This window comes from Vigna unguiculata, chromosome 1, assembly GCF_004118075.2.
Source record: "Vigna unguiculata cultivar IT97K-499-35 chromosome 1, ASM411807v1, whole genome shotgun sequence".
NCBI lineage: Eukaryota > Viridiplantae > Streptophyta > Magnoliopsida > Fabales > Fabaceae > Vigna > Vigna unguiculata.
In genome coordinates, this window is record NC_040279.1 from 3512632 (window position 1) to 3524902 (window position 12271).

At 29.3% G+C, this 12271-nt stretch overlaps 1 protein-coding gene across 1 annotated transcript; it reads right to left on the reverse strand.

Annotated features, from left to right (window-relative positions):
* Positions 1 to 9558: 9558 nt before the first annotated feature.
* On the reverse strand, positions 9559 to 10116 carry LOC114182579. Its single transcript, XM_028069478.1, has one exon. It carries the CDS (start codon positions 10114 to 10116, stop codon positions 9559 to 9561), a length of 558 nt encoding a protein of 185 aa, XP_027925279.1.
* Between the last annotated feature and the right edge of the window lie 2155 nt (positions 10117 to 12271).

Consider the following 12271-nt stretch of genomic DNA (forward strand, 5'->3'; position numbering starts at 1 on the left):
TCAGATTGTTTCTGCATCTTAACTGTGGGTAATTAAAATCTAGGTTTTAATTTTATACAATGACTATGTCTACACTGAACAGGAACACGAAGTGCTTTGGTGAAACTTGAAAAGAGAAAGTGGCAAAACTGAGTTTAGTAATTCTAATTGACATTAAAGATGAATGAATGCGAGACACTCTTCCTGATGACTATTATATATATATATATATATATATATATATATATATATATATATATATATATATATATAACACAGTCCCTTTCCCTAAAGTAGGAACTTATCTTTTGTACATTTTGAATATGGATTTGATTAGCAAAGTATTGAAATAAATCATTTTTTTCTATTAAATTAAAATTAATTTATGGTTACCTTGATGTACTTTATTTTATAAGTTCTTACCCAGAAATATAATTATTCAAGTTGAACCTGTAATTGAAAGTATCTCGCCCCTGATTTTATACTCAAATTAATTCAGTAAGTGTTTATCATCATTTTAGGAAAGCATGGAGAGTGAACAGAAGTTTCATAACCACTGTTTCTCGTCTCTTGTCAGACTTTCATTCCATGCACCAATGAACTACACAAACTGATTTCAAAAAGTGTTGCTGCAAAATATTAAACCTCTAAGAGACTTTTCTACTTAGCGGGATTAACTGTATATTTAGCTCTACAGGAACAAAGCTTAACCATAAATGGTAAATCAATGAACAATAACCTTCACAATCTGAACCACAAAAGTCATTTTATTCATAATTTGCAGTAGAATTAAGAAGCATATTTATGATTTGATTTACATTCAGAGACATATGTGTGATGGTCTTTGTCTTGACCACAACATCATAATTAACACAAAGCATTGAAGTGAAAGAGCAAAGAAGAGTGATTCATGACAATGCAAGAAAACACAAAGCAGATTCTCTTATTATTTAAGCAGTAATAAGATAAAAGGGGATGTTGCATGTTCTAGGCATGGTTGTTGTTGTCCTCCACTGGAGGGTACTTTCCATAAGGTGGCTTCTTCTTGAAGGGTGGCTTTTTGTATATTGGCTTGTGGAAAGGTTTTGGCTTGTAAATGGGATGCTTATAAATTGGACGCTTGTAAATGGGATGTTTCTTGATTGGTTTGTAATAAGTAGCAAAACCTTGAGGAATGAGGATTAGGGCAGCAAGAAGTAACACCAGAAAGGTTGAAAAGGAAGCCATGTTTAGGGTTGGTGTGCCTAACAGACTCAGTAATGTGTTCATATATATAGTATAGTTGAGGGGTCAATGTAGGTGTAAGGTCTCAATCTAGGTCATTAATTATTTGCTTTCTCACACTATGAATTTGCCAAAGTTTGGTGTCATTATTCAAAATTGATTTAGACCCTTTGGTCCCATGTGGCATTGTAGCAAACCAAGAACCTGGACACAAACTGTATATTTATCCATAAAGATCTCTAAAGAAATATAAAAGAAGAATTATAAATTAAAATTAATTTATACTAAGTTAGAATAAAAAATTTGATAACAAAGTTTTTTCAAATTAGTTTAATCATTAAGTTCATTTTTCATATTTTTTGTTTTAAAAGTTTTTTTTGAAGAAACTCGTACAAACATGTTTAAATGTTTCAATATATTTTTAAAATGTAATTTAATTTATGTATACACGTAATACAAGTACTAATTTAAATTCAAATCCGTTATAGGGAAGATTAAGTGTAGTGTTGTTCCTCTCAAATCCAGTTGAAAAAGTCAAAACTTGTTAGAAAAAATCAATTTGAGGGGACTCCTTATCTTGCGAGAAACTTCATAACACTTATATAATAAATGCAAGAACCCCACAGGCCTTTGCAAGTTGAAACAATTATAAATGGTAAAGTTAAAATGAGTTGTATTTGGTTGCGTGTGGTGTGCAATCCTAGCATGTGTTCTGTCTCAATCAAGATGTTGATGACCACGTTATATAAAGAGTACAGTGTAATTTTAAAATGTTGATTTTATTTACTTCAACTTTTTTTTCAAATATTGTTAAGCATGATATAGGTGCTATAGGAGTTATATTTCATAATCCATGGGTGTGAGTTATTTCTTAAACCATCTTAGTATTCAAAGTTTTCATGTAAATTTCATATGAGTATGTGAAGAAAAAACTACCTTGTGTTTGAACTAGGGATTTCAACAATTCTTAAATAATTAATTTGGATGAATAAATTAAAGTATTTTAAATTTTAATTTTCTTGTTTGATAAAACAATTTAATTTTTATTTTATAGTGAACTCAACTTTGCCTTTAAGTTTAACTTACTTAGCTTGAACTTTAATTCGGTACGACTCGTCTTGACTTTTGGTTCAAGTCAACATTTGGTCCGACTCAATCTTTGACTCGACTTGACCTTCAATTCGACTCGACCTTCGGCCAGTTCGACTAGACTCAACCTTCTATCTGGGCTGGGCTGACTTGACCTTCATCACAGGCAGGTCAGGCTCAGTCTTTGGCCCAGTTCAGCCCACTTCGACCTTTGACTCGGGTCCAACCCAACTCGACGTACGGTCCATGTCGGCTTAGCTCGACCTTTTGTGCAGCCCAACTTGATATTTTGGACCTGGAGACTTTTTTGTTCTAACTAATGATCAATTCCACAACTTCGGGAATTACCAATGAGCAATTCCACAATTTGGAAATTTTCAATCTCTTTCTTTTTTTTTTAGTAAATTTCAAATTCTACTTTTCTAATTATTTGAAATACCTTATTAAAATTCCTTAATTTCAATTACCTTTTAATTTCATCATCCAAACATATCATTTTCATTGAAAGGATTTCAAATTTTCTAAATAAATAAATTACTCTCTTAAATTGTCTCATCTAAGCACACTTTTAGGGTTTCAGTTCTTACTAAAAACGGATAGGACCGGTCCCAATCCCATTACGAGTTATAACATTTTCTTCTTCGGAAAGAGATTGAATTAGTGTTGTCATTGATTAAGAAAAGGCTTAATTAGTCCTTCAATCCTCGTATTTGTTCATTTAGTTCAATTTGATCCTCTTATATTTTGGGGTTTAATTAAGTCTTTCTATTTTTTAAAATGGTCCAATTTAATTCCTTTCGTTATGTTTAAGTAAACTCCTTTTACATAATGTTGAATTATCATTATGCAAGTGAAACGTGACAAAAATGGCTTCATTCATCCCCCTTTGTTATTCTCTCCCCTCTCACACCCAAGCACCAAAATCACACTAACACAACCTCCAGCATGACACTCGACAACCCTAAAGTGGAAGTCCAGCTAGGTAGATGGTTTAGTGGAAGAGACATTGGTGGTTGAGTCTTCAACGCCATCATGAATCAACACCTTGGTGGGATTTGCTCTTTTGGCTTTGTAGTAAAGTTAGATTTCCATGGGCATGATTTGAGTTCAGTTGGGTTGGAGGAAGGGTAGTGAAAGTGTGGAACAAGGTAAGGTTAGTTTAATGTGCTTGTATCAAGGAGTAGTTTGTTGCATGTGTTGGGGTCTATTTATACTCAAGATTCAATGGGGTTTGACAAAAAGTAAATCCCACTTCCCCAATAAGCTTAAAGTCTTTGGTTTCAGCATCCATGAAGATATCACCATGGAAGAGGAAGAAGAGTTGCTCATTCATGATGACATTGAAGACTCAACCACCAAGGTCTCTTCCGCTTCCCCATCTGTCTCGCTGAACTTCCACTTCAGGACCACTGGGTGTCATGTTGGAGGTTGTGTTAGTGTGGTTTGGTGCTTGGGTGTGAGAAAGGAGAGAATAAAGAAGAAGGATGAATGAAACCTTTTCTACCATGTTTCACTTCCACAATGAAAGCTCAACATTATGTAAAAGGCATGTTTACTCAACATTACAGAAGGGACTAAATTAGACCATTTTAAAAAAAAAAAGGAGGACTTAATTAAATCTTAAAAAATTAAGAGGATCAAATTGAACCAACTAAACAAATACGAGGACTAAAAGACTACTTAAGCCTTTAAAAAAAGTATCACATGAATTATGAGAGTAGTATCTTATAAGTCTTTCGATAAAGGATAAGCGAGGAGACATAATACTAATGAGACATAAGACTAATTCATTCATAAGAAATTAATACCACTTCCAACCCAAAAATTTAAAATAATAAATTTATGTTTTCTTATTTACGTAGTGCTTAATTTTCTCATTTATATTTATATTTAATATGAGACTTACACTCACATTTTAAAAAAACATGAACGAATATGTAAGTGAAAAAAAGTTTATCTATACTAACTTAAAATACGTAGAAAATAAATGCTATTAACTTTGTATGAAAACTAAATATTAAAATTATATTTAGTTTTAAAATATTATTTTAGCTTCTCAAGTTTATTAAGGGTGATAACACGTTGACACCCATCAAATAAAAAAATTTACTTCACAAAAATAAATAATTATATTTTAATTATATTTAACTTTTTTTAATTTAATATATATATATATATATATATATATATATATTATTAAAGTAGAAATTTTTTTGTAAGAGTGTCAAAATACTCTTTTCCATTTATTAATAAAAAATTTTACACTAAATATGTGGGATAAAGCATGATAAGTTAATAGTAATGGAGTACTAAATTGTGCTTGGTATTGGTGTTTTATTCATACGTTTTGATTACCAAAATCATAGAAGTTGGAAGCAAATGCCATTGAGATGCAATTCACGTTTATACATTATAAAATACTACACAAGAAAAAAAATAAAGAGACACATGTGTGAAATATTGAGATAATTTATGTTTCTATTGGAAAAATAAAAGGTAAAATTAAATTAAGAACCTCCCAATGTTATTTCTCAAATACTTGTGCATATAGTGGATTCAATCACGATTTTATCAAGAAAATGTGATTTACCATTGAATTTAACTTGTGAGTTATGTGTTATTTTTTTTTAAAATAAAGAAATAACTGATAAAAAATAAATAAAGTATAAGAAACAAAACTTTAGCAGTCTAAAGTATCACAATTTAGAACTACGGTAATCATCTTTGACAAAATAAATTTATACATGTTTTGTTAGTCCGACTTGAATAACTACTTATTAGAATTTTTTCTTTTTTTCTCTTGTCAATTTAGGTGATTTTTTAATTTTGATATTTAATAAGGTTGAAGACATTCTTACTAAATTATGGATGATATTTGTGTTTTTTCAAAAAGTTAAAAAAAATTGTATTTTTTTTAGTATAAAATGTGTGTTTTTGCATAAACTTGGTTGGATATTGTGCTACTAGTTAAAACTTTAGTTATTTGAAAGTTTTTATATGATCGATTGCCTATTAATTTAAAGGTTCAAAAAAGGATATAATTTTATGTTTTTTTTATAGGAATAATGTTAAATCATTTTTCATTTGTTCATTCATTATTGTAGTCTTATACAGTTGTGGGAATGGTTGAAGGAAATTTTTCATAAATTACAATTTTCTTCTTTAAATTTGATCATTCATATCTGCTATATCACATTATGAGATGTCAAAGTTTCTACCTGTTATAATTTAATTTAAAATTTCTAAATTACTTAACGTAGAATTAACTAGGTGTGTCAAAAAAAAACATTATTCAAAATAATATTAAAAATATTATTATTTGTGTAAAGAAATATCTATGATCTACACAACAAATATATGATAATTCTTTTACTAGAAATTATTTGTAAACACGAATTTGTTAGTAAGAATTTGTTAGTGAAGTAAGTGGAATTTTGAGCCAAAGAACCAAAGATATGTTGCCTTCACCGATAGCCAAAATTGGTAAAATTTTATATTATGTTCTCAGCCTTACGTCTCACACTTACTTCCAAATATGGAAGAAGCCTTGCCACCACAATATATTATTACATCATTACAAATTTTCCATTGTGTGGTCCTCAATTAAGATGATAAATATAATTTTATATTTATCAAGTATTAAAGATATTTATCAAATATAATTTCAGTAAGATTAGTCTCTAGCTTAATAGATAATTAGGTATGTTTAAAGGGACATAAGAACATTACGATTCATATTCTCTTTAAATAAATTTATTATTTTAATTTTGTAAATCTTATAATACTACATATTTAATCATGATACACAAAAAGGCATTGAACTTTCTTTAATCTCTCATATAACTATTTGAGTGTTAAGCGTTAAAATTAATGATAATGATATTTTAATTACTAAATTTTAATAACTTTATCTTTTATCATAAAGTAATATTTTTTAAATAATTTTAAAATATTGAGAATAAAAAAAATTATTTAAAAAATAACACTTAAAATTATAAATGAAAGTCGTGAAAATTTATTTTTCTAAAATTAAATAACTATAACCATAATGTGATGTGATGAATGGTGATGACTCAATGGAATCTTCAAATCAAACCACCAAACTCCACGTGTCATCCACAGCGAGCTTCTATGTGACATGCCACCATCAATCATCCTTCTTTGTCGCTCTACATTTATCAATTTTTATTTTTAAGTATTCCATCCTTTTCAATGTAGCTATATTATCCCTCTTCAATCAAACATTATTGTGTTTTTTAATTAATGTTTTTATTTTAGTAAAAGTAATATGTGTTTAGTAAGAGAACGATGTTAGTTTATTAAAACTAATACAAAATTTATATATATATATATATATAATTTTTAATCTATATGCAAGAATTTTAAACTATAGCTATCATGAACACGGAAATATTAAAGATTTGTTTGGACAAATTTCCTGTCAAATATTTTAAAAGTAGGAAATAAAAAAATTATAAATTAAAATTAACTTATATGTTACCTGATTTATATCTTTTAACACGTTGACAAAACATAATGAAATAAATAATAATATTTGTAACAACCATTGTATATAACTACTCAATAGTTTGTTATAATAATATAAATATTTGAATTGAGAAGATATTTTTTAAATATTATATTATGATGCTATCATACGAAGGTTGTTAATAATTATATATATTGTCAAAGTATCAGTATTATAATGAAATTTATCTTTGTAATCTAATTCGTGGGCATTTGGCTTGATGTAACCACATACAAATAAAAGCAAAAAAGACAAAAAAAATAAAAAACATAAAATGTTTGATCATGTGTACACATATTTCTTGATAAAATATTTATAGTAAGATATGAAAGGTACCTCTTCATTCTCATTTCTTTCGTTTCATACATTTCGTAAATTTTAAAAGGTAAATAAAATAAAGATAACACACGCTTTATACCGACGAAAATTTTGTTATCTATGTTATGTTATTTTTGGACGAGAGAATTTAATAGAATAATTTATTTATTTAAAATATTAGAAATATTTTGAAGTAAAATGATTTGTTTGGATAGGAAATTAAAAGAAAATTGAAATTGAACTGACTCAGTCTGTGATGAAGGTCGAGTCGAGTCAGTTCGAGGGAAAGGTCGAGCAGAGTTAACCTAGATCGAATGTCAAGTTGAGTCGGCCTGAAATGAAGGTCGATTCGAGTCAGCATAGATAGATGATCAAGTTGAATTGACCCGTGCTAAAGGTATTGTCGAATCGGCCTGGGCCGAAGGTTGAGCTGAGTCATCCTGGTTGAAGGTCGAGCCAAATCTGAAGGTAAGCTAAGTCGGCCTGGACCGAAGTCGAGCCAAGTCCACCTGAGTTGAAGTCGAGCCAAGAAGGTTGAACTGAGTCAACCCGAGCCAAAGTCCTAACCGAGTCAACCAGGGCTGAATGTCGAGCCAAGTCAACCAAGTAGAGCTAATGGGCAATCCAAGTCAGCTCGAGACGCAAGTCGAGCCGAGTCGGTGCAGATCAAAGGTTAAGCCGAGTCGGCCCGGATCAAAGGTTGAGCCAAGTCGGTCAGGACCAAAGGTCAAGCCGAGTAGGCTCGGAAGAAAGGTCGAGTTGGCCTAAACCGAAGATCGAGCTAAGTTGACCTAGGCTAAAGGTCAAGTTGAGTCGTTCTCAAACTGAAGGTCGAGCCAAGTTAGCCTGTACCGAAATTTGGGCTAGTCGGCCTAGGTTGAGTCGTTCTAGATCGAAGATCGAGCTAACTTAATGCAGGCTCAAAGGTAGCGTAGAGTGTGCCTTAAAATAGAAATTAAATTACTTTATCCGAAAAAAAAAAATTGAAATCTAATATATTTCAATTATTTTATCCAAACAAATTGTTTAAGGAATAAAAGGAATTCAATTGTAAGTAATTCAAATACTATGTATTTTAATTTCTTTGAATTTTTGAAATCCTTCATCCGAACACAATATAAAACTTTTGTCATAGAAGAAATGGAGAGAAAAATTAGAGAGGATTATTTCACTAACAATTTTTACTATATCTATAAGGATTGTTTCCCAAACTCCTTCCCTCTCTCCCTATGAAAGGTCTGATACATCTCACCCAAGGTAGGTATGATTTATCACATCCAATAATTTGGTGAGCTTTAGATACAAGGCTTGATATATCTCATCCAAGATAACTTAATACATCTCATCGCAGAAAATTGAGGGTGTGAGAAGAAATATAATATATATATATATATATATATATATATATATATATATATATATATATTAAGTCCAAATAATTTCATTAATTGTTGTATTTTAATTATATGTATATCTTGTACTATATATTTGTTTTATAGTTCTGACATTATTTCTATTGTGTCTTTTCAAAGTTATCAGAAAGTTTATAAATGTTACAAAACTCAGTAATATTAATAAACAAAATTTATCTAAATAAATTCATGTCATACACCATTGTTATTACATAGAGATTTTATTAGAAAAAAATAATAATATAAGAGACCACACCAAATCTATGATAAAATTACATTACACATAGGTAAAAGATACCTATTATATATAAATTAAGCAAAAACACATAGTAAATCCATGATTTTCGTCAGTAAAATTATTCTATAATTTGAATTTTATATATCTTTAAAATTGACTTTTTAGAAATCTTTGCTTTGAATGATTTAATATTAATTTTCTTTGTCCTTCCCTTACCGGATTTTCTTGTAGATAATTTGACTCATGATCATCTTTATAATTAAAATACGCTCTACTATCTAGTATATTAGTTCATTTAGAAACTAATTTCAATTTTTCTGCAAATCGAGTTTTCTTAAACATCAAAAAATTAGAAACTCTCTCCCAACTATTATGGATAAACGTAAATTTTTCATTACTTTTTAATCTTCTAATATATAGATGTTCAACTAATGTATCTGGCAAATTGTAATTATAATATTCACATAATAATTTGACAATTCATATTTTCGTTTTATGTTGTTGTTCAATAAGTTTCCATATAATATAAAAGGACAAACATATTTTCTCCTTGAACACCGATAAGTTGTAAAACCTTTTTATAATATCTATATTTTCAACTTCATTCACAACATAATATATATATATATATATATATATATATATATATATATATATATATATATATTTGGTTATGCTATTTTGTAACGTAGCCATTTATGATGCATATATGGTGCATATTTTTGTGCAGATTCTGTATTAATTAGTTTCCTTCTTTTGCCAAGCGGTTTTTAATGGTCCGCTCCGCTAGCTTGAGTTGAGATCGACAACTCGCAAACGAGGGTAATGGTTCTTGATTTTGGATGATATCCATTGTCCCTAGGCTTCAGATCAGCCAACGACTTGATGTGATTATAGTAGCTATCAATCGACGAAAAATTCTCGAAATTAAGGTCCGCAAGTTCCTCTTCAAGATGAGTAGCCCGAGAAACCTTGTTGTCCTGAAACATAGATTCGAGACGAGCCCATGCCCCTTGAGTCGTGTCGTCTTTGAGCAAGATAGCGTGAAGGAGATCAATGGAGATAGTCCCGTATATCCATTGAAGCACCGCAGCATCGAGACACTTCCATAAAGCAGGGTCTGCGGCTTTGGATGCGGCATAGAAGGCTACCTCGTTGGCTTCCGTATGAGAGATGATGTGATGATGTAAATCATTAGCCCTAACAAAGACCGTGAATAAAGCCGCCCAAGAGTGATACATGCCATGCTCCGCATCCAATGTTATGGGAATGAGGGACTTAATATTGGTGATAGTCAAAGCAGGATGAAATTTGGGTTGATCAGCCATTAGAAAAAAAAAATGCAGCGGAAAAAGAAAAGTGGAGTAGAGGTGGTTGTTAAGGATTTAGGATCAAAACTAATATGATACCATGTTAGAAGTGGGCTTTAAGCCTAATTCAACCCCATAAAACCGACTTACACTCATTCCCACACCGTTGTTAGGACCTACCCCTCATCCCATGACCACTAGAGCTAAAAATGGAATCTACAAATCAAATTCAAAAATGTTTTCTAATTTTTCTGCCATGACTACCACTACTATATCTCTTTTACCCAAAGATCCCGCTAGTGCTATTCGTGACCCGAATTGGAAAATTGCAATGTTAGATGAATTTAATGCTCTTATTGCTAATAAAACATGGAAATTGGTACCTAGGTCACCGGATGTGAATATAATCAGGTCAATGTAGATTTTTCGATATAAACGCAATTCTAATGGTTCTTTTGAGTGGTATAAAGCCCGTCTTGTAGGTGAATATATGTATCATATATTCTAACATCTTATATCTATTTTGCACCTTTCCGAATCGGTGAATTTAAAATTGCTACATTAACTTCCAAACCTAATGTGAATAACATGCAAAATACAACAGTGGACTTACATATATACACGAGAATGGAAAAATTACCCGATTTTGTTAAAATTATTATTAAGTATATGAAAAAAATTTATGTTATTTTTCTTAATTTTATATATTTGTTTTACTCAACATATTACTTTACTAGGATCTTAAATCTGTCATCTATATAGAATTTAAAATTTAAAATATAACTTCTAAATTAGATGATTCAAAGCTATTCCAATAGAATGTTTTCCTAGATGGTATAATGCGAATCTTCTTCCATTATAGGTTAAAATACTCCATTCATCCATTTTTTGTTGAAAAATCTCAAATAGGTCCTAAGATTTCTTTTAGTCTCAATTAGGTCCATATTTTTGAAAATGTGTAACAATTAGGCCCATTCCGTTAGTATGATGTTAACGGTGTTAAGGACATGCGACATGTCAGCTCCTCATTTTTTTGAATTTTTTATTTTTTATTTTTAATTTATTTTTAATTTATTTTTAATTTTTAATTTTTAATTTTTTAATTTTTTTTTTGAAAATTATTCATGCCACGTGTCAAATCAGTAAGGTGACATGTGTCAAGTTATTGTTTGAATCTTAATTTGGTCCATATATTTGTTATTTTAATTATATTTTAGTCCATTTTTTTTAATTTTCAATTTCATCTTCTCCAAATTGAGATCAAATTTAACTTTTATATAAATTTTATAATGATATTTTTATTAAACAATTTTAATAATATTAAGTTTATTTTATATTTTGTTTTAAAATTTTAAAATATTTATTTTAACTTGTTACAAAATTGTTTTAAATAATTTATATACAAATGGTAGAGTTGGTTTAAAAATAACAATTTTATAAATTTAAATATAAAATTTTAAAACAATTTTGTAAAAGGTTAAAATAAATATATTTAAAAAAATTTAAAAAAATGGACTGAAATGTAATAAAAATAACAAATATATGAACCAAATTGAGACAATAATTTGACATGTGTCACCTTACTGACGTACACGTGGCACAATATTGACGTGACACGTGACATGAATAATTTTCAAAAAAAAATTAAAAAAAAATTAAAAAAAATTAAAAAAAATTAAAAAAAAATCAAAAAAATCAAAAAAAATCAAAAAAATGTGGAGCTGACACGTGGCATATCCTTAACACCGTTAACATCATACTAACGGAATGAGCCTAATTGTTATACATTTTCAAAAATATGAACCTAATTGAGACTAAAAAAAATCTTAGGATCTATTTGAGATTTTTCAACAAAAACATGGATGAAGGGAATATTTTAACCTCCATTATATTTATTTTATACCGTGTGCTATTCAAAACGCAATTTTTCTTTCAAAGTCTTTCTCTTCACAAAAATAACGTAAACAACCGCTACTTTTAGGCAATTACTTCCTGCTCCCAATCAATTTCTTTTTTCACCCATCAATTTTAATAAAATAATCATTTTGTCCTTATCAAAGTGACTTCCGAATTATGAACTCCGTAACAGACTTTTCGAAATAGTATTTCGGGAATTTTCGGAATAAAATTTTCAAGAACAAAATTTTCGGAACGCGTTTTGGAATAAAATTTT